General features: G+C 42.5%; 1 protein-coding gene across 1 annotated transcript in view; it reads right to left on the bottom strand.

Moving 5' to 3' along the window:
- Nucleotides 1-23,126, bottom strand: part of MAP3K4 (mitogen-activated protein kinase kinase kinase 4) — a gene marked incomplete in the record, with an annotated part of 2,414,579 nt that overhangs the window by 1,553,377 nt on the left and 838,076 nt on the right. The window contains 1 exon segment of the mRNA XM_044068025.1: nucleotides 5,754-7,102. Coding sequence (XP_043923960.1) covers nucleotides 5,754-7,102 — 1,349 coding nt within the window.

Genomic DNA, 23,126 nt, shown 5'->3' with positions numbered 1-23,126 from the left:
GCAATCAGCCGGAATTCCAAAGTCTTGGTCCGGCGTCGGTTGCTGTCACTTCTTCCCTGACGTCAGTGCGCCAGGGGTATATATAATGCATCCGACGCCATTTTCTTCAGTTTTTCTAGCCCCAGATGTCAGGTGCCCCCAAAAAGGTGGTCAGTAATTAGTACCAAATTAAGTAATTTTTTGCACAAACACAAAATCCCTCCAGCTATAAGCAAATACATCAGGAAGGTATTGTAGAGATTTACTCAGTTAGATCAGAGGGGATGGAGGGAGGGTAACCTGGACTGCAGCAGGGTGTACTCTCGAACATCTACATTTATGGTAAGTAGAAAACTGTACTATGTTCATCGCGTTACCCTGCTGCAGTCATCACACTTGGGTAGAATCAGGCAGCTAGGGATGGGTGGAGGAGTTATAGAGGGTTAGAGGAGGCTAGAAGGCCCTGCAGAACTGCAGTGGCGAAGCCAGCTCTAGTCTTAGAGTAAAGTGGTAAGTGATGGTGTTTGGTAAAGGTGTGTACTGAACTCCAAGTTGCAGCTTCCAAAATCTCCTTGGTTGGAACCCCCCTGAGTAAGGCTGTAGATGTAGCTGTTGCCCTGGTAGAGTGGGGCCTAATGGTAGCAGGAACTGGTTTTCCATGATGGGTACAGCAAAAACAAAAGCAATGTCCTATCCATTTGGAAATGGTTTGTTTGATATAGCCTTCCCTTGTGAAGCTGTAGCATAGGATACAAAGAGCTGGTCAGATTTTCTGAAAGCCTTAGTTTTATCCAAGTACTAATGAAGTTGCCTGTGAATGTCCAAGGAATGCAGGAGTCTTTCTCCTTTGTTCTGTGGATTTGGAAAGAAGGTGGGTAAGTGGACAGTTTGATTTAAAGCCACACTGGAAACCACCTTAGGCATGAAGGATTAGTTCGTAGAGAAACTCTGTCTTGATGGAAAATGAGGAAAGGTTCCACTGCCATTAGTGCCTGCAGCTCTGAGACTCTTCTAGCTGAAGTTATTGCTAGCAGCAGGGCAGTCTTCCATGATAGAAACTGTAGATCTGCAGAGAAAGCTGGTTCAAAGGGAGGTAGCATAAGTTTTTCCAGAACAAAATTGAGGTCCCATGTTGGTGTAGGTGCTCTCCTGGGGGGCCTAAAGTTTTTTGCCCCTCTGAGGAACTGCCTTTGAAGTGGATGCAAAAATAAGGGTGGATCTGTGTTGTAGTGGGCTGAAATAGCTGATGCATGGATTTTAATGGAAGAAAAAGAAAGTCCTTTGTGCATCATCTCAGTTAAATACTGTAGAATCTGAGGCATGTGAGGCTGAAGTTTGTTTTGGCCTTTGGCTTGGTTCCAGGCGCAAAACCTTTTCCATTTGTCCGAATAGGCCTTCCTGGTGCTGGGCCTCCTAGCTTCCAGAATAACATCCATAACTGCTTGGGAAAGAGGAGCTGGCTGGATGCTTAGGTGATTTACCATGCATCCAGATTTAAGGTTTTGAGCTGGCTGTGAAGAATCTGATTGTTTTGCTGTGTGAGCAAATGGGCAATCTGTGGTAAAATCCAAGGTGGGCCCTGGGCCATATTCCTCAATAGTGGGTACCAGTGCTGGCGTGGCCAGTCTGGGGCTATGAGCATCAGTCGTGGTCTCTCCTTTCTGACTTTCAGAAGCACCTTTGTGAGGAGAGGCAATGGAGGGAAGGCATATACTGTCAGGTTTTTCCAACTGAATGAGAGTGCGTCCACTTTCCAAGCTTGAGGGTGAAGTGTTCTTGTACAAAATTTTGTTAGTTGATAGTTTTGAGGATTGGCAAACAGGTCTGTCTGGAAGGCCCCATTTCCGAGTTATTGCAAATACTTGTGGATCCAGTTTCCACTCGTGGGGATCCATGATGGTTCTGCTGAGGTCGTCTGCCTAATGTTCTTTTTTCCTGACAGGAATTGAGCTTGTAACTGAACTTGGTAAGCCAGAGCTGTGTTCCACAAGGTCATTGCTTGCCTGCATAGTGGGTAGGAGTGTGTACCCCCTTGTTTGTTTATGTACCACATTACTGTGGTGTTGTCCATCCTTATTGTAAGTTGTCCTGGATGTAATAGATTCTTGAAGGCTGTCAGAGCATTCTGTACAGCTAGCATCTCTTTTTGATTGATGTGCAGATTCCTTTGATCTGCAGTCCATACGCCTTAAACGTATTGTCCTGCCATGTGTGCCCCCCAGGCGTAGTCCGATGCATCTGTTGTCATAGTTTGCCTGGCTGGGGGCAAGGTGAAAGGCTGACCCTTGTTGAGGTGACATGCCTGTGACCACCATAGAAACTCCTGTTGTAGGCAGGGAATGAGAGATATCATTGTGTTCAAGCTGTGGCTGTGTTGAGACCATACGCTTTTTAGGTACCACTGTAATTTCCTCATATGCAGCTTTGCAAATGGTATTAGTAGTATGCAAGATGCCATGAAGCCCAAGGCCTGCAGAATTTTTCTTGCAGGTAGTTGTTGCCATTGTTTTGAAATATTGAGTCAGTTGTAGTTGCTTGCCTGGCGTCAGATAAGCCTTCTGGGCCGTTGTATTCAAGCTGGCACCCAGGAATGTCATATTTTGTGAGGGTACTAGTTTTGATTTCTTTTTGTTTACTGTGTACCCCAGGCAACTTGGATGTTTTACAAAAGCCAGATGTTGTAAGAGGATGTCCTTGCTTTCTGCTTGGATGAGGCAGTCGTCCAGGTATGGGTATATTTGAATTCCTCTGTCTGCAGTATGCAATTACTGGTGCCAGCCATTTTGTGAAGACCCTGGGCGCAGTAGATAAGCCAAAGGGCAGTACAGATAATTGGTAAAGGGTTGAACCTGCAATGAAATGGAGGTATCTTCTGCAACTTTGTCTGATAGGGACATGCAGGTATGCCTCCTTGAGGTCCAACGTTACTAGCCATGCTTTCTTACCCAACATGGGAAGAAGCTGCTGTAGTGTTAGCATCTTGAATTTGGGTACTTGTAAGAAGGTGTTTAGAATTGAAAGGTCCAGAATTGGTCTCCAGGCAATGTCCTTTCTGGGAACTAGAAAGAGTCTTGAGTAAAATCCTTGGCATTGCTCCTGAGTAGGTATCAGTTGAATGGCTCTCATGTCCATGACAGCTGTAATTTGTTTTTGTGCCTCTGCCCATTGATTTTGTGGCAGGTTTGGCATTCCTCTTTTCATTGGCAAGGTGTGAAAATGGAATCTGTATCCTTGTGAAATTATGTCTAGGACCCATTTGTCCTTTGTGACAATGTGCCAGTTGTCTGAAAAAAGTGCGAGTTTTCCTCCCAAGGGGGCTGCCAAGAGAGTGTTGCTTGGCCAGATGAGGTGCAAGTCATTGAGTTTGCCTTCTGGTAGTTTGGGACCTGTCTTCTCCTCCCTTCTGTGTTGCAGTGCCCCACTGCCGAGGTTTGTACTGGGCTTGTGGTTGTCCTCTGCCTCTTGGACGTCTGTATTTACCCCTCTGTGGTCTCTCAGTAGCTGGAAAGGACCAATTTTTTGTTGGCCAATTTCTGCTGAAGCGAGGGGGCTGTACCTGTAGAAAATCTTTGACTGTCTGCATAGATTTTGCCTTATCCTCCATTTTCTTTAACACTACTTCTGCTTTAACTCCAAAAAGAACATCTAGCTGTAAGGGAGCATCTAGAAGTTTTGCTTTAACATGATCAGGTAGAGTTTGTTCCTTTAACCAAGCATGCCTACGTATAACAGACCCAGTGACAGCTGCTCTGCAGAGAGCCTCCAAAGAATCAAACCCACATTGTAAAGTATGTTTGCCCACCTGTTCAGTTGCATGCAACAGATCCTGCATTTCTTTCAATTCAGACTGTTGAGGGAGTGTGCTCATTTTTTGTTTTAACTGGGACATTAGAAATTGCTGATATTTTAGCATGTGAAATTGGCAATTTAGTACCCTCATAGCTAGAGTGGCTGAGGTGTAAACCTTTTTCCCCCATCTGTCTAGTGCTCTGGAGTCCCTTTCAGAGGGTACAGAATTTTTTGCCATAGAAGCCTTAGCCCATAGTCTTTGGATCAGCAATAGGGCTTTTATAAAGGAATTTGTGGGAATCAGGTACTCTATAGTATCTGTCAGGTTTGGCTGGAGCAGGAGGCAGAGAATCTGGGTTCAAACTGGATTCTAAGTAAACATCATCCACAATGTCTAAAACTGGGGGGATGGCAAGTGGTCTGTGCTGGGGGAGTAAAAGAAACTCTCTGAGTCTTTTCTTTGAGTCAGAGTAGTTCTGACCTTCCCACTGAAAATGTTCCCTCATAGTGTGTAAAGTTTCCCCAAAGGAGTAGTCTTCAGGAGGAGAAGCTGAGGGAATAGTATCCTCAGCATCAGAACCTTCATAAGGGGAGAAGGAGTAATCTTGGTCCTCAGAGGAGCCTGAGGAAATAGACACTTGTTCAGAGGAGGCAAAATCTTCCTCTTATCTAGGCCTTTTGTCGAGTGGGGGTTGGGAACCCCTGATTAGAGAGATCAAATCTTCAGCCATTTTCAGCATCTGTTTCTTAGGCATGGGGCCTTGAACTGGAGACTGAAGTGCAGTCTTTTTAGGTTTAATAGGAGTCTTAGTCTTAGGATACGTTTTAATGGTGAGCGTCGTCGGTCTGAATACGTCTTCAGAAACCGAAGGTGTTTCTGCAGCACCGACATCTTTTTCAGCAATGTCGTCGGTAGGGGCTAAACAAAATGGCTGCGTTGGCCTAGTACTCTCCGCCAAAAGCTCCGAAGCGGTCTCGGGTTCCAGATCTGCGGTAGTCAGGGGCTGCATCTGAGCCTCACTGAAGACCGGTGAACCGGAGACCGGACCAGCCGAGGCCTCAGAGTCTGGCTTGGGTCTAGGCTGCCTGTCCTTATCCTTGCATTTTTTGTGCATGCCGGTAGTCGGCTGATCCGACGGCATCGTGTAGTTAAATTTTCTACAGAAGTAGTGTTGTGCGAAATCAAAGCGTCTTTTTATAGTACACTTATTAAACCTAGCACAAAAACGACAACCAGCGACGTCGTGGTCTGGGCCTAGGCAAGGTATGCAGTAAGAATGAAAATCCTTATGAGGTATTTGCTTCCCAAAAGAAATACAAATGTTAACTTTTTCTGACATCAGCCTGAGGCAAGAAAAGTTTCCCCAATGGGGTACTTAGCTTTATTGAAGACTTTGGATCTGAAATTCGACTTCGAAAATCTCAGGAGTCTGCCGACCGGCACTTGCGAACTGCTTCTGCTTCGGGCACCGCGTGGCAAGAAAGACTGAAGAAAATGGCGTCAGATGCATTATATATACCCCTGGCGCACTGACGTCAGGGAAGAAGCGACAGCAACTGACGCCGGACCAAAACTTTGGAATTCCGGCTGACTGCGGGACCACCTGATGACAGGATAACCCAAGTGTGATGACTGCTGCAGGGTAACACGATGAACATCTTAGTACTGCTTGAATAGTCTATGTGAGAAGTCCTACGCTCCTTCACAAGTCACTCCCCATGTATTACATACACAGTTAATTTATATCATACCTAACATTAAATTACTGCACAGACAGTACACAAAACAGTACACATCAAAAAATATCAGCAGGAAAAAAAATAAGTATTATGTATTTCATCATCATACGTACACCTTCAGGTACTGCCCATTTTATGGGAGCAGAATGTTCACAGAAGACTTATTACACTGTAGAAAATCAAAAATATGTTTTGGTTTTGTGAAAAATGAACTGCACCAGCATGTCAGTCAAAAAAGAACTTACCTCCAGTGGGCAATCATCCCTTATCAGTGCTACACGAGCCCTCTGTAAGGACCCATCCATTAACTTGTGAAGTCTAAGAATTAACTTCCTTAATCCCATTTGTTTCAGTGCTTTATCTACAAACGGTCTGTAAATAGATGTAGGGCAGTATCTACTACAGCTGATGTCAGCACTGCATTCTACAGTTCTAGAACAATTCAAATCATCCTCAGACACAGGTTTGCCCTGCCTCAAAATAGGATCCTGGAACCGAAAATGAACCCTGCGTGTGTCTACTAAATTGTTCTTGATGGCTTCTGATGTCTCCATTGCAGTGCCCTGATCTTGTTCTTCACCTTCACTGTCCTCTGTACACGTTTCTGAAGACTCTGTTCCCTCATCATTATCTTCATTCCCTTTGGAAGGAGGTGAGGCAGGAATTTCAAACACTGGCCAGCCAATGTCTGACAAGTTTTTTATGCCCAAGACAGTTCCCATTATCCTAAGTTTCTGATTCAAGTCCTTGGTTACGTTTAGCCACAGACAAAGTGCCTGCACTCTTGTCTGGAAGTCCTTTGCAGCATACTTTTCATAGTCCTTTTGAAGGGCTTGCAGTGATGGATAAAGTGCTTCAACGTGCTCTAGCAGCTCCATGATCTTTTTTACCTGCTCAAAAGATGCCTTCTGACGCTGAAGGTGATTGTGGTAGCATGGGTGAGCCATAGTCTGAGTCTCTGAAGTTCTGCAGTTTTCAGTCACACTACACTCCTCTTCACCACACATGCTATCAAAAGATCCCCCTTCTTTCACAGAAGGCAAGCTCCTATAATTTACTTTAAATGTCAAGATTTCATTAATGATATCTGGAATAGTTTGACGGGCTGTATATAAATAAAGATCCTGGTCATTTATACTCCTTCCTGCATGCCATGCCTGAAGTTCAAGCCATATGAGTTCATTGGACCGGTTTACCCATTGCCCTCTTTCTTTCTTCTTTGAAACAGTGGTCAGCTGTAGCAAAAGCCGTAATGTCTCAAAAAATTTTAATCGTTCTGCAGGGCAGTCAGTTCTAGAGGTTTGTCGAGTAGTCCTAGATAATGGCACAGGCATGGACACCTGAAGTTTATTGCTACGAGCAAGGCTGAGGTAAGGCTTCTGGAAATCAACATCTGAAATTGAATTTTTTGGCAATGATGCACCCATGGCATCATGCATGAATGGAGATTGTGCCGTCTTTTTATGATCTCGTTCTGTTGATCGTATGGTGGCTCTTAATTTTTTGTCTTGCCTAGAGCTATGCTCATCCACTTTCTCAACAGTTTTGTTATCTTTGTGTGGAGGCTGAGTTGATGAGTTCATTTTTTCTGAAACTAAAAAGAAAATATTTACTTTAATAGCATTCACTGAAAAAGGTCTCCCACATACAACAAACAAGTTATTGGTTAATATAACAATTCTGCAAATATAATCAAAACATACCAATTTACTGATTGAAGCAATATTAGCCTACAAAAGACAGAACATTTTTTTCTGCATGGGTGTGTATGTCTTGATACTTCGTAACAAAGGTTTCTTCAACAATTCATGTTGGTGGCACAGTAATGTAATGGCTAGTTATGTTGGTACACATTGCTCCCACATGGACAGACTTCTGAGTGAAGTCGGCATGGGTTTTTGCTAAGATGGAGTATCTTCCCATATCCCACAGACATGTTAACAGATGAAATGCCAACCCTCTAAACTGCACACATGAATGTGCACCTTGAAATGGACTGCCATCATGTCCAAGTTTGGTTCTCTGACTTATGTCTACTACAGAATGAAGCAGGCTCTGGATCTCTCCTGACCCTAAACAAGAAAAAGCAGGTATCAGAGAAATGAATGAATGAATGAATGAATGAATGAATGAATGAATGAATGAATGAATGAATGAATGAATGATCCAATCAATGAATTAAGCTAAATATCTATGCGATTTTCTAACCTTCATTTTTATTACTTGCATTCCACCTTCCCAACAGTTTACAATATACTTAAGAGAAGTCCCTACATTATATAAACCCATAACAGCTCAAAGTAGGTAAAGCACTTATTACACATCAACTAGGTGAATATGAGCATGCTTATGCAACACAGTATTTGAGCTGGGTAAAATGACCATTATCAAAGTTTGTTGGATATGTAACAGCCATTCAAGTCTGCAAGAAGTGAGAGACATTATGTCATCTTTAACCCTCACTGCTTCAAAAACACTGTATATAGAACATTAGAATACAGTGCACCAAAAGGGCAACATCACAAGCCATTATGCTCTTGACAGGAAATACAAATGCTACACATTAAGGTGCAAGTAGCAATGCCAAGAAAAAAGTCAGAACATCCAGCAAAAAAAAAAAAACCTGAATCCCAGGTAATGCACCTGTGCATATAATGTGACTTTTACATTAGAAATTGTAGGAAGAAGGAAGGATAGATACTGTTCCCTTTATGCTAGACGTAAAAGTAAAGCAAGAAACAATTAAGTACTCACCGATGAACAAGAATTGGCACCCAAGTATCTTTTTTTTTAAATAAAGCCAGCTACTTTAACAGCAAACTCCATATATTTAGTTAATACATTACATTTACTGCCAAAATGGTTCAATGTTAATGAATGATTCTCAGTACATCATCAGAAACCGGCACCTGGACCACCCTGTCTGCTTAGACCTGCTGATGACCTTTACTTTAATTACTGGTTACAAAGGGGTTATTACATCTTTCAAATATGACTTACTAATCAGGTAACTCCTAATCTGATTAACATATTCATATACAAGAATAAAACAATTCAAAAACTTACTACCATAATTAGCAAATAGAAAATGGGAAACAGAATTATGACCTGCTTACAAACATATCTGCTAAAGTAGAAGTTATTTGCGAAAAACAGTTAACTTGCAGGTCTCCTCTCTCAGAGTATTACAAAAAGCACAAACACTGGTAAAACAAAACAAAAAAACTGGTACAATACTGTTCAAAACTAATATACTAGTCAAACACCCAAGTACAAGCAGATTTTGATTTACTTTAATACCAACTTTTTTTTTTTTTTTTTTTTTTAATTAGCCCTCTCAGTTTTGTAAGATTTACAGCTACCTTCTATTTACACTTAAATTTGACACTGCATATCTTAACTGAATTGCTTCTATTTTTAATATATCCTACTCACTTGAATGGATTCTAGCTACTTATATTCTCCCCCAATCTGGGCAGCCTACCCACTCAGTTAACTGCTGTTTAAAGAATGCAAAATTAAATAAATAAAAATCATATAAAACAGGTAGCGACTTTCTGTTGACTAAGTCTAAGGCATTTCTGGCTTCTGAACTCTGTCAGCTTCCAGAGATTTTCTGAGGCCTGCTTTATCAAGCTGTTACACAACCATTTTGTTTTACAAGTGAAGCAGTCCATCCCCAGACCTATAAGGTCACAAAATGGAGTACCTGAACACCCACAGACACATATGAAGAAAGTACAGCTCTGTACACTTAACATAAATGTAGATGTTTGAGTGTATTCACTGTTGCAGTCATCACCTGTGGGTTATCCGTGCTGTGGTAGCCCTCAGCCGGCCCAAATACCAGAGTCAATGTTTTTCTGCGTCAGCTGCTGCCACTTGTTGACTGACGTCAGGTCGTCAGTGCTATAAAGCAAGGCAGCCAATGCCATGACATTAGTTTTTCTTGCCCTAACCAGTCAGAAGCCCAAGGAAATATGGTAAAGTGGTCCTGGCGGCTAAAAGCCACCATAAGAAGATAACCAGGACTGCAACAGTGAATACACTTGAACATCTACATTCATGGAAAGTGTTCACAACTATACTATGTTCTTCGTGTTTCACTGTTTTAGTCATCACCTGTGGGAGGATTCCCAAAGCTGAGGACATGGGTGGAAGGATTAGTTAGACACCTAGGCATGGGTAAGCATGCCCTGCAAAACTGCAGAGGCAAACCCTGTCCTAGCCTTAGAGAAAAGAGGTAGATGGTAATGCTTGGGAAAGGTATGGACAGAGGTCCAAGTGGCAGCTTCCAAGATTCCCCTGGTGGGAACTCCTCTGAGGAATGCTGTGGAAGTGGAGGTTTATATAGGGGGTGGATTCCCATGTAATCTGTAGCAGAAATGGATATAGTGTGATATCCATTTGGAAATGGGCTTCTCATCTGCCCCTGGGGAAAAGCTGACAAGAAGTTGGTCTGTTTTCCTGAAGGGTTTAGTACGGTCCAGGTAGTATCTGAGCCGTCTCTGCACGTCTAGTGAATGCAGAATTCTTTCCCCCTTGTTTTGAGGGATAGGGAAGAAGGTGGGTAGATGAATGGCCTGGTTGAGAGTCACATTAGATACCACCTTGGGCATAAAGGAGGGGTTAGTCCTCAGGGAGACCCTGTCTGCATGGAAAACTATGAAAGGCTCAATGGCCATCAGTGCCTGTAAGTTCTGAAACTCTTCTGTCTGAGGTGATAGCCAGTAGGAAAGCCATCTTCCAGGAGAGGTATTTCAGTTCTGCTGAAGCAGCAGGTTCAAAGGGTGGTAAGGTTAGTTTTTCCAAAATATAACTCCGGTCCCAGCACGGCGTGGATGGTTTTCTAGGAGGTCTGATATTAGAAGAAGCACTGAGAAATTGTTTAATCAAAGGATGCGAGAACAGGGGCTGGTCTGTGTCAAAATTAACTGAAATGGCTGAGGTGTGTATTTTCACAGAAGAGAAGGAGAGGCCACTATTGAATAACTCTGCTAGATAGCCCAGGATAAGAGGGACAGAAGGTTGTGAGGAACTGCCCCCTCTGGACTGGCTCCAGCAGCAGAATCTTTTCCATTTTCCTGCACAAGATTTTCTTTTGTTGGGCCTTCTGGCTTCTGTGATAATGTCAAGGACCCTTTTGCTTAACAGGGGCCCCTTGTTTGCTTTTAGAGTATTAGCCAGGCTGACAGTTTGAGAATCTGCAAGTCTGGGTGCAGCATTTCGCCCCCACACCTGAGTCAAGAGGTCTGAGATCATGGGAAGCTGCCTGGGAGGCTGTGATGTCAAGCTGCGCCAGCAAGAGGTACCAATGCTGTCCGGGTCAGTCTGGAGCAATGAGGATGGCCTTTGGTCTCTCCTCCCTTATCTTGACCAGTGCCTTGGGTATAAGAGGCAGAGGAGGGAATGCGTACACGAAGAGGTGGTTCCTGGAGAAGGTCAAGGCATCCACCTTCCACGCTAGGTGGTGATGTGCCCTGGTACAGAATTTTCTTACCTGGTGGTTGAGGTGCGAAGCAAAGAGATCCACTTCTGGAGTTATCCACTCCTGAGTGACCTGCAAAAAGATATTTTCTATGGAGCTGCCATTCGTGGGGGTCCAGTAAGTTTCTGCTTAAGTGGTCTGCCAGGGTGTTGTTGATCCCTGGTAGGTATTGGGCTATTAGATGTAATCCCATGGAGGAGGCGACAAGCCAGAGGTTCATGGCTAGCCTGCACAGAGGGTAAGATTGGATCCCTCCCTGTTTGTTGATGTACTACATTACTGTGGTGTTGTCTGTTTTGATAAGGAAAACTCCTGGTCTGAGATGGGATTTGAAGGATGTCAGAGCCTTTTGTACTGACATAATTTCCTTCTGGTTCATGTGCAAGGGAAGGTGCTGGGCATCCCAAAGACCTTGGGTGCACCTGCCTGCTAAGTGAGCACCCCAAGCAAAGGGATCAGAGAAGAGAAGTCTCTAGAGGCTGAGTGCTGACACCAAAGGTGCTTTAGATACCACTGACGTTTTCTCATGTGAAGCCTGGCCAGAGGTATTAGAAGGATGCAAGATGCCATGTACCCCAAGGCTTGCAGGAACTTCCTCAGCTGGAAGCCAGCTGGGTAAAGTAGAGAGGCAGGAAGCTCTGCTTTTCTAGGAATAGGAAGGCCATTTGGGATGCTGTGTCCAGCAGAGCTACCAAGAAAATGATCCTCCTGGAGGGTGTTTGCTTTGATTTCTTCTCAATGGTGAACCCTAAGGAAGTTAGGAGGTTTTTGACAAAGAGGAGGTCCTGCAGCAGCTTTTCTTTGCACTCTGCCTGAATGAGGCAGTTTTCCAGATAAGAGTAAATCTGTATTATTTCTGTCTGAAAAATGCTATTGATGGCGCTAAACATTTGGTGAATACCCTGGGAGCAGCAGATAAGACAATGGGTAGTGCAGAGAACTGAAAGTGTTGTGAGCCTGCTCTGAAGCGCAGGAATTTCCTACAAGATTCCCTTATGGGGATGTGGAGGTAGGCATCATTTAAATCTAGGGTCACTAACCAGTCATTTTTTGTCAGCACAGGGAGCAGCTGGTGCAAAGTTAGCATTTTGAATTTGGGGACCACCAGAGAGGTGTTCAGAATGGAGAGATCCAGGATGGGGCGCCAAGTGCCCTCTTTTCTTGGAACAAGGAATAGTCTGGAATAAAAGCCTTTGCCTGTTTGATCTGCTGGAACAGGTTCTGCTATCCCCTGGGATACAAGAGTGTGGATTTGTTTCAGTGCCTCTGCCCACTGATTTGGAGGCAAGTCTGGGTACCCTCTTGAAATTGTGAATTTGTTGAAAGAGAATTTGTATTGCTGAAAAATGATCTTTAAGACCCATTGGACCTTTGTTACAGACAGCCAACTTCTGTTGCAGAGGGGAGCCTTTCTCCTAGCTTTTGGTGAGTGAAAGGAGGGCAGAGGGGGGAGAGGGAGTCATTGAGAGTTTTTGCCATAGAATGAAAGCTTAGAACTCCCTGCCTTTGGGGTGGAGGTAGTCCACTGTTTAGTTCTCTGCTGTGTCTGGGATAGGGGCCTGGGTGGTCTGTCCCTGTGGGGCTTACCTTGCCTGTCTGCTAGGTGTAGGAAAGGACCACTGCTTAGATGGAAAATTCCTGCTGAACCTAGGAGGTTGAACCTGAAAGAAATCTTACGGTTTGCATAAATTTTGCTTTGTCTTCCATCTTTTTAAGCACTTCTGCTTCTACTCCAAACAAGTGGCCCTTATCCAAGGGTGCATGAATTAATTTAGACTTGACATGATCAGGGAGAGGTTGTTCCTTTAACCAGGCATGTCTCCTAATAACAGATCCTGACACTGCTGTCCTGCTAGAGGCTTCTAGGGAATTATATCCACAATGTAATGAGTGTTTGTCCACTTGACAAGTAGAGTGCAGTAAATCTGCTAACTCTTTTGAATTGGCACAGTCAGGAAAGGTAGAAATCTTTGGAACTGTTAATAGTCCCAAAGTGTGTTATTGATATTTTAACATATGGAACTGACAGTCGAGTTCTCTGATAGCTAAGGTTGCAGAGGTGTATACTTTTTTTTACCCCATCAGTCCAGAGCTCTGGAATCCTTGTCAGAAGGAATAGGATTCTTGGCAGAACTAGCCTTAGCTCCTTTAGGTCCCTGTGTAATGACCTCTGGGTCTGCAGAAGGACTTTTGTACAGGTATTTGTGAGAATCCGGTACTCTAATGTCTGTCAGGCTTACTGGGAACAGGTGGGAGGGCGTCAGGGGCTAAGCTGGATTCATGGAAAACATCATCCACCACTTCTAAAATAGGGTGGATGGCCAGGAGTCTGTGCTGGGGCAGGTCTAGAAACTCAGTCTTTTCTTAGACTGAGGGAATCCTGAGATTCCCAGTGGCAATGTTCCCTGAGGGTGTGAAGGGTTTCCCCAAAGGAAAGGTCTCCTGGTGGGGATGCAGAAGGAATGGATTCCATTGCATCAGAATCCTTATAAGCAGTCAGAGGTTGCTTTTCCTCTTCGAAATCTGAATAATCAGATTCCTCAGTATCCTACTCTGTCATTAGTTCATGAGAAGGGTGTCTTTTCCTTTTAGAAGCTGTGGCCTGACTAGCCCTGATAAGGGAAATAAGATCCTCCGTTATCTTAAGCATTTCAGCTTGGGGTGGTGGAGCAGGAGTAAGATGGTGGCTAGAGGTAGATTTTCTAAGAGTGGCCTGGCTTCTCAGCGTAAGAGTATCCATTGGTCTGAGAGAAACTGAAGTCGGACGAGAAGACGTCATTTTTTTGTCTAGAATCAGTAGTGCAAAAGGTCTCCTCAGAAGCTGGTGCTTGCGTTGCAGCTCCGGACACAACTGAAGCAGCAACAACCATACATTCGGAAGGCGAAGAAGATTTCTGCAGCATACCGGATTCCGAAAGGGTCTCGGTAAAGGTTCACGTAGATACTGTATCGGGCATCAGGGACTGCTAAAGTGCCTCATTGAATTCCGGAGAACTGACTACCTACTTAGCGGTAGCATCGTCAGAAGGCTTAGCCTTGTGTGGTCTGTCTCTATCTTCATCTCTATGTTTTTTCAGAATGTCTACAGATTGTTGCCTGACAGGCACCATTTCGGAATGCGAAGACAAAAATACCTGTCTACAATAAGATAATGGCTCTCGCATTAGAGGGCACAAAACCTGCAACGGGGGACATCGTGGTCTGGGCCTAAACAAGTGACGCAGTATGAATGAAGTCTCTGTGTGGGATCTGATTTCCAGAGGTGAGACAATAGTTAACTTTTTCGGACATCGGTTAGTGCAAGAAAAAGGGATCCCCAACGGAGTACTTAGCTTTAGACGTCTTCAGCTGTAATTTGAGCTCTGGTAGAGACTGACCGACACACTTGCAAACTACTTCTGCAACGGGCTCCACTGTTAGAAGACTGATGTAATGGCATCGGCTGCCTTGCTTTATAGCACTGACGACCTGACGTCAGTCAACAAGCGACAGCAGCCGACACAGAAAAACACTGACTCTGGTATTCGGGCCGGCCAAGGGCTACCACAGCAGGGATAACTCACAGGTGATGACGGCAACAGTAAAACACGAACAACATCACAAAAATTAACACAGAGACAATGACCAGAGATAAGTAAACCACTAGATCATGGAGTTCTGAGACATGCATCTTAACCTCCGAGCCACTGTACTACAGCACAGAGGCCTTGAGATATGAACTGAACACATGACCTGTGGTTTACTAGACCAATGCTTTAACCCCTTGAGTTACAAGGCCACTTTGATTATTCAGAGCCCTGGGAAGCAGGTATGTACACTCTCTCGTCTAGTCTACGGAACTACCGTCAAACTTCTAACACCAGAGAGACCAGTATCTGCTCAATGCGAGTCTTCCCTTAGGTTCTCATCCAATCTGTCCTTCCCTCTGCAGCCTATAAAGCTGCTTGTCCTCTTATATGCAGAAGATTATAGTCAGGCCAAAGATACATTCTAATACAGGAACATGGGCAGTATTACAAAAGTGCTTATGTTTGTCTAACCTAATTAATTCTGCATAATACTTTCTGGGCAAAGATACCTTCATTATTTTGTAGCACTCAAAAAGGTCCTTTAGAGGACAGCCAGATTAATACTTCTATAATTTTTGTTTTCAAAAACATAACTTAACACATATTTCCAAGCATAGCAACAATAACATTTACTTATTTGACTGATATTTATCGAGAAAGTCTAACTGGACAATGGTACCCATTTTCAGGAGACACCTGGGGAGAAAAGCTCCAAGTAAAAGCAATATCAAGACATTTATAAGTAAAATGTATAATGAAAAGAAATATAATCAAAACAATATAGCTGCTATATGAAATTAACGGCAATGAGTTTCCAGCAAAGACATTATAACATGCAAGTATCATATTGGAGTATATACTCTGTAAGGTGCTTGAAGCTGTGGAAATGGAAAATGAAAGGAAAATGCAGACAGATGATTTTGCTACGAGGCCTGGAAATTATAGAAGATTTAACAAAGAAACTGTCAGATGAAAACAGACAAGGAAGCAATACAGGAAATTGCAAAGTGGTGGGTATGATGACTAGTAATGTGTACACATATATATTTATTATGGCAGTCAGTGTTCAAGTAGAAAAAAGTAATATAAAATTGAAGAAAATATTTACATAACATACAAAAAGGAACCCAAGAAAGTCCTATGGGGTTTATTAGCAGAAATTTTTTTGTTGTAACATTGTTCTAGTTTAGTTCTTACTATTAAACCAACTTTCGATAGAGATGAAAGCTTCTTGGAAGACTTGGTGGAGGACAGCTTAGGCTGTCTGTAGTGAAATAAGGGTCAAATTATTTGCATATTGGATCAAGGAGGCATACACATTATTAACGAAAACATTACAAAGGAGAATGCCAATAATGCAGCCTTGGAGTACCCAAACAGTAACTGACATGAAATAGAGAAATATGCGATTTTATAGACTGGTATATATTGGAAAAGTTACTGCAGAACCACTGGAGAACAAGTTGAGATAGCCTGAAGGAAGACATTTGTTGCAGGAGTTTGAGAAGTGAGACATTGTTGAAGGTTTTAGACAAGTCTAGGAATAAAAAGATAATGAGTCAGCATAAAACAAATATAAAAATAAAAACATAAGAAATATGAGATTATATGTATACCATTGTTTCACAATATCTAAAATAATAATATAAACAAAATATTTCAAAGGAACAGTAATAACATGCATCATACATTTGGCCAATGTGAGTTTTTTTTTTTTGTATGGTATTTCCAGGCCTTGAAATAAAGTCAAAAATGATGTTGCAATTTGTAAAATCCTGTACACAAGCTTATTTTACTTAGCCAAACGTAGAAATACAGTATCTTGACAAAGTGGAGATGATTAAAACATTAATTCACTGTTAGCCGTTTATATATTTCTATAAAACCTACCTAGAATAGCACTTTGCCAAGTTAGTTCACATGCAATTAAATTGTGTTTAAACAGAATTTTAGAGAGAAAATTCTATAATGCAGTACGTATCTGCAATACCGAACATATGCAAAAGAGCAGCATTGTGTTCTTTCAAAGTCCAGAAGGAGGGAAAAAAAAAATTCCTATGACAGTAAACCGTTGAAGGGGAGCACACAAGAATTATGAAAAAGTGTAACATCAGCACACATTACTTTTGTAAATAGCAACTATGACAAAAATCAGGACCAAATTTGGCAGGTCTCGCGATCCAGAGGGATACAGCCCTGATAACCTAAGTGACTGTGGCTGAATTAGCAGCCCTGGCATTGGAGAAAAACAAGGCAAAGAGGATGAAGCAAAGGGAGATGTCCTGCTTGCCTTTCCTGGGACAGTAGAGAGAACTGCGCAGATTCAGGATTGATGGAATTTTCCTGGCAGAGACCATAGAAACCACCACTTGTGTTTTGTGGAAGGGGCACATTGCTTGGAGGGGAATACTCCTTGTGGACACAAGGGGACATCAACCACAGTCAGCCAACAGTATGTCCCTGCTCAGTGCTTTGCTGAGAGTGAGTGTGCATGTCTGTGTGTGCATGTTTGTGTCAGGGGGATCGGAGGAAAATAAAACGGGTAAAATCTCAAATAGCCACAGATGGCTGTCTAAATGATGGCCCTTCCTGCTGACCCTCTCTCCAGTGATGGGGAACAAGAAGGCTTGATGGGGGTGGCGAGAGAGCTGATAATCAACAGACAGCAGGGGCAAAAAGACAAATAGTTAAAAAAAATCATGGACCAAAACAGAGCGCCAATTTAATTCTACATTGAACCAATATGCATAATTCCAGATGGATACGTGAAACCTAAATAATCCAAATTTAAAAACAAAATCTGTGAGCTGCTGAAATGTGCTGTTCCTCGAAACACAACACGCAAAATTCTGATAATCACATCTTCTGTACACAAGTACTTTTATTAAAGAAGATAATTTGGAAATTGTATTTATCATTTTAGTATACTCTAATGGCAAATTATGTTTTGTATAAATTTGTTTATGGAAACTGGGATGAGGATTAATAAAAATCAAAAATAAATAAAGGAAAATGCTCCTTTTTAAATATTCTTTTAAGTTACATTTATAAATAGATGTATTAAGTCTGACTCATTACCATGAACTAAGATGTTTGCAGGAGATCTAAAACTATGGCTAGCACTCAAGCATGTGGTAGATGCAACTGCTTTAAAAGAATGACAAGACCACCCGATTGTCTGGGGTCAAATTTTACAAGGTAAAATGCCCCATGTTCATTTATTAAGGGTTCAAGACTGTTTTGCTGCTCCAGTAATTAAACATAAAAGTCTGGAATTTTCAAGCTTTCTAAAGACTAAAAAGTTCTGATTTTACTATACGTTACCCAGACCACTTTAGAAGCTGAAATGAATATATTAAACTACAGTACACACTGCATGAAATAAAATGGCACAAGCAAGGATGATAGAATAGTTTGGGCAAGATATTCTCCTTGACAATATCAACTTTCAAGAAAAAAGAAATTCCACAAATTCCACCTTGTCATGTCATGTTTAAGGGCAGAGCAAATCATAACTATATCTCCATTAAAACTTGTATTGCCAGAAGAAGAAAAAAATCACATATTTCAGACAGGTTAACTGAAAAAAAAATGCTAAGTGATAAGGTTTATCACATTTATTTACAAAAACAGTCACTTATCTAAATTTAATGCACAATTATAGACACTAAATTGATGAATTACATCAAATGTCAAAGGTACATCATGATTTGGACAAGCAGAAAATACTATGACATCTCAGAATGCAGACAAGCAGTAAAATGACCATCTGCAAAAGCAGCAATACTTGCATAGTGTTACATAATTGCAAATTTTCCTCTATTAAATAATAATAAAAAACACGATGCTCTAAGTAAAGATAAGGTATCTGACAGACCGAATCCTCACCTTGATGGCCTTTACTGGAACAGATGAAAAAATATGAACTATTTACAGATAGAAATTAAAGTTGTGTAAGATCTTAACACAACAGTAGATGTCATTCTCTTCATTGTTGCAGCATCCTTTACCCAAGGGATCTCCTGCCAAGGATAGCCCAACATTCAGCCATTATACCAAAGCCTTTAGTTCTTATAGGTGTTGTATGTCCCTCGTAAGCTCCCTATACAAGGTGTAGGGTATAAAGGCAATATACGGAAAACACACACACACTTGGAACTGAAAACCCAAGGAGGAAAAGAATGTTCTTAGGGACAAGGAGAACATGTGCATCCACATTGAGAAAAAAAGACAATAAAGAACCCCTCTGCCATGAGGGCAAACAATGTACAGGGCAATAACTAGAATAGAGGGGCTAAAAGGGAGGGGAAAATTATTATGGTAAGATCTGACACAACTGTACTATTGTCCTTCCATTATCACTGCTGCAGTACTCTTTACCCAAGGGATAATACAAGAGAAAGCCTGGGAGGAGGAAGGCACAGAAGACCATTCTACAAATCCATGCAGGATACCCCTGGCAAAGTCTGCCCTGGCCTTGGAAATAATATCCAACTTGTAACGCTTAGTGGTAGCAGCCTCAAGGATGAAAATGATATTCAGACCCTTGGAAAAAAGCACCAGAAGAGGCAAGAGTCAACTGCACCTTTACTGACACAAAAAGACATTTTCCCTGAATGGAATACCAAAAGAACTGGCCTTAGTAATCCAGGAGGAAATGATTTGCTTAGAAACAGCCAAAGTCCAAGGAAGAAAGGAAACAAAAAGCTGCTTAGATTTGCGAATAGTTTTAGTTTTATCAAAATAATATCTGAGCTGTCTATGCAAATCCAAGGTGTGAAGAAACTTCCCACTGGCAGAGTGTGGAGAAGGAAAAAAGGAAGGATGATGGCTAGACTGTTTAAGGGAAAACTCATTGGCCACCTTGGGTAAAAAAGAAGAATTAGTACAAAGAGACACCTTGTCTCCGAGGAAAATTAAGAGAGGAGGAATACCCATGACAGCCTGAAGTTCAGACACTCTCTATGCAGAAATGAGAGCTAAAAGAAGAACAACCTTCCAAGCACAATGATGTAAAGAAGCTGAAGAAGGCACAAAAGGACCCAGAGTCAAATTTAAGTACAAAATTGAGGTCTCAAGAAGGTGGAATAGGGTTCCTGAGAAGCCTGATATGAAGGATGTCTTTAAGGAATTGCTTGACCTCAAATCTAGAGGCCAGAGGAGGAGTCAAGGGCAGACAAGCAGAAACTGTTGATAGGCAAGCTTTAACTGGAAAATACATCAAACCCAGCATGAACATAGAGAACTACCAGAACCTCCAAAGATAAGGGATCTTAATGGCAGGAAGAACACCAGACAGAAAATAGTTTCCATTTCAACACACAAATTCCTGGTACTGAGTTTCTTGGCCTCCTGCAGAAAATGAAGCACATCCTCAGAAAATGAGTGACTGAAACGGATGAAAACCCTATCACCCACAGCATCAATTGAAAAGTTGACACATTAGGATGGATACGAGATCTCTTCTCTTGTATGAGAAGACCCACCTGGTGAGGTAATGTGTGGTGATTGCCCCTGGCCAGTTGAGAGAGACGGACAAACCAATGCTGACTTGGTCAAAAGGGAGTTATAAGCAAAATTTTGGGAGAGTCCTGCCTGATTTTATGCAACACTCGTGGTAACACAGGAGCAGGGGAAGGCATACAGAAACATCCACATCCAAGGAAAAAAAGAAAGGGAGTCCACTTTACAAGAGAGAAGACTTGGGATTCTAGAACATCATAGATGAAAGTTCTCTGTTCAGAGTGGAGGCATAAAGATCTAACCTGAGGAATATACCACCAATGGACAATGTCCAGGAACACATCTCTGTGAAGTATCCATTTGTGAGCTTGCATGCTGGACCTGATCAAGGAGTCTACCACTAGATTGTGCACCAAGGGAATGTAAACTGCCTGAAGAGTCACTTAATACAGGACAGCTAGATCCTAAACCTGAAAAGCCAGTCTGCAAAGAAGACAGGACTGTGTGCTCCTTGGCTTGTTGACATACCGCATTACTGTGGTATTGTCTGTAAAAAAAAAAAAAAAACTTTGAAGAGCCTGGGAAGAGGGAATGGGAAGCCTGAGGAACCAGATGCAGAGCCCTCATGTCACTTGCGAGAGATGCATCTAAATCAGTAAGCTGGAATCATTGCTCTCACACCACAGTCAGTACTCCTGACAGAGAAGAAATTTCCAGTATAAACACCACACCACCCATATCACAGAGCCGCACACCCACCTATGCAGGGATCCTCAACAAAAAAGTACAGTTTTGTACCTACCATAAATGTAGATGTCCGAGAGGTATGCATCTGCAGTCCTAACATATGGGTTGTCCTGCCTCAGGCAGCCCTTCGGTCGGCCGGATTCCAAAGTCTGGGTCTGGCCTCGGCTGATGTCGCACTTCACCCGACCTCATAGCTGCTGTGAATTGGGTATAAAGGCATCAGCCGACGCCATTTTCCTCAGTGTTTCTTGCCCCAGATGCCAGGTGCCCTCTAGGAAGGCTAAATTTGGATAAATGCAAATGGTTCCAAACAGTAGAGAGCAAACAATATAAGCATGTATATACATATATACAAACAAATACACCATAATAGATTCCCCCAGCTAGCTACAAGATGGGCAAATACCCTAGGAGTACCACAGAGGGGAAGGAGGGTGGGTAATCCTGACTGCAGATGCATACCTCTCGGACATCTACATTTATGGTAGGTACAAAACTGTACTATGTCCTTCAAGGATGCATCTGCAGTCCTAACATATGGGTAGAATACCATAGCCAAACTGGGGGTGGAGGCACTAAGATGATTATGGTGTTGATAAGATCCCTTGCAAAACAGCAGTTGCAAAACCTGCTCGGGATCTGGAGTATAAAGGTAGATTATAATGCTTGGCAAATGTATGCACGGAGCTCCAAGTAGCAGCTACTAAAATGTCTTTGGTAGCCACTCCTCTTAGGAAAGCTGTAGTAGTGGCTGTAGCCCTTGTGGAGTGAGGTCTGATGTTTTCTGGAGTTGTCTTTCCATGAAAAGAGTAACAAAATCTAATGCAATTTCCTATCCATTTTGAGATTGTCTGTTTTGAAATTGCTTTTCCCTCCATTCCTGATGCATACGCTAAAAGAAGCTGGTCAGTCTTTCTGTTGGTCTTGGTTCTGTCCAGATAATAGCGCAATTGCCTGTGTACATCCAATGTATGTAGTAGTCTTTCCCCCCTGTTCTGTGGGTTGGGGAAAAATGTTGGCAGGTGGATTGCTTGGTTCAATGATACCCTGGAGACCACTTTTGGCATAAAAGTAGGATTAGTTCTCAAGGACACTCTATCCTGATGAAAGGTAAGGAAGGGCTGTACTGCCATTAATGCCTGTAGTTCAGAAACCCTTCTTGCTGAAGTGATTGCAAGCAGGAAAGCAGTTTTCCAAGATAAGAACTCTAATTCTGCTGTTGCTGCTGGTTCGAAAGGGGGAAGTGTTAACTTTTCCAGCACAAAGTTAAGGTCCCATGTAGGCAAAGGTGGCTTCCTTGGAGGCTTTACATTTTTAATTCCTCTCAGAAACTGCCTGAGTAGAGGATGAGAGAAGACTGGAGGATCCGTGTTGTATTCTGCTGAAATTGCTGATGCATGAATCTTAATGGAGGAGTAAGACAGGCCATTGTGGAAAAGTTCTGCTAAGTATTCCAGGATGTTAGCTATGTTTGCTAATGATACATTTTCTCCTTTTGCTGCACTCCAAATGAGGTATCTTTTCCATTTGGCTGAATAAGTCTTCCTTGTGGAGGGTCTGCGAGCCTCCAGGATAATGTCTTTAACCCTCTGAGATAAGTCTGGGTTATTTTGCTTTATGTAATATTCCAAGCAGCTAGCTGCAGTGTTTTCAAGTTTGGATGAAGGATCTTGTAGTTGTTCTGTGTTAGTAGTAAAGGAACTAGAGGTAGAGGCCATGCATGTGTCCGAGACATACTCCTCAGTAGCGGGTACCAATGCTGCCTCGGCCAGTCTGGAGCTATCAGGATGATCCTTAGGTGATCTTCTTTGATCTTCAGTAGCACTTTGTGCATCCAAGGAAGAGGTGGGAATGCATATGCTGTCAGGTTTTCCCAACTGAAGGATAGGGAGTCCACCTTCCAAGCCAGTGGATGGTATGTCCTTGTGCAGAATTTCCTCAATTGGTGGTTGTGTGGGGATGTGAACAGGTCTATTTCTGGTAGTCCCCATTTCTTTGTAATGGTTTTGAAGATGTCTGGATGCAGCATCCATTCGTGGGCATCCGTGGTAGTTCTGCTTAAGGCGTCTGCTAGTGAATTTTCTTTTCCTGGCACAAATTTGGCCTGGAGTTGAATGTTGCGGTTCAGGGCCACATTCCACAGGCCCATTGCCATCCGGCACAGAGGATATGAGTGTGTGCCTCCCTGTTTGTTGATATACCACATGACTGTGGTGTTGTCCGTCCTTATCAGCAAATGACCTTGTTGAAGAAAAGGTCTGAATGTCAGAAGTGCCTGCTTCACTGCCAGCATCTCTTTTTGATTTATATGTAGGTTCAGCTGGTCTTGTGTCCATAGGCCTTGTATACGC

This window comes from Protopterus annectens, chromosome 1.part0 (genome assembly GCF_019279795.1).
Source record: "Protopterus annectens isolate FY-2018-M chromosome 1.part0, PAN1.0, whole genome shotgun sequence".
Taxonomy (NCBI): Eukaryota; Metazoa; Chordata; order Ceratodontiformes; family Protopteridae; genus Protopterus; species Protopterus annectens.
This window is presented reverse-complemented; position numbering and strand designations above follow the sequence as displayed.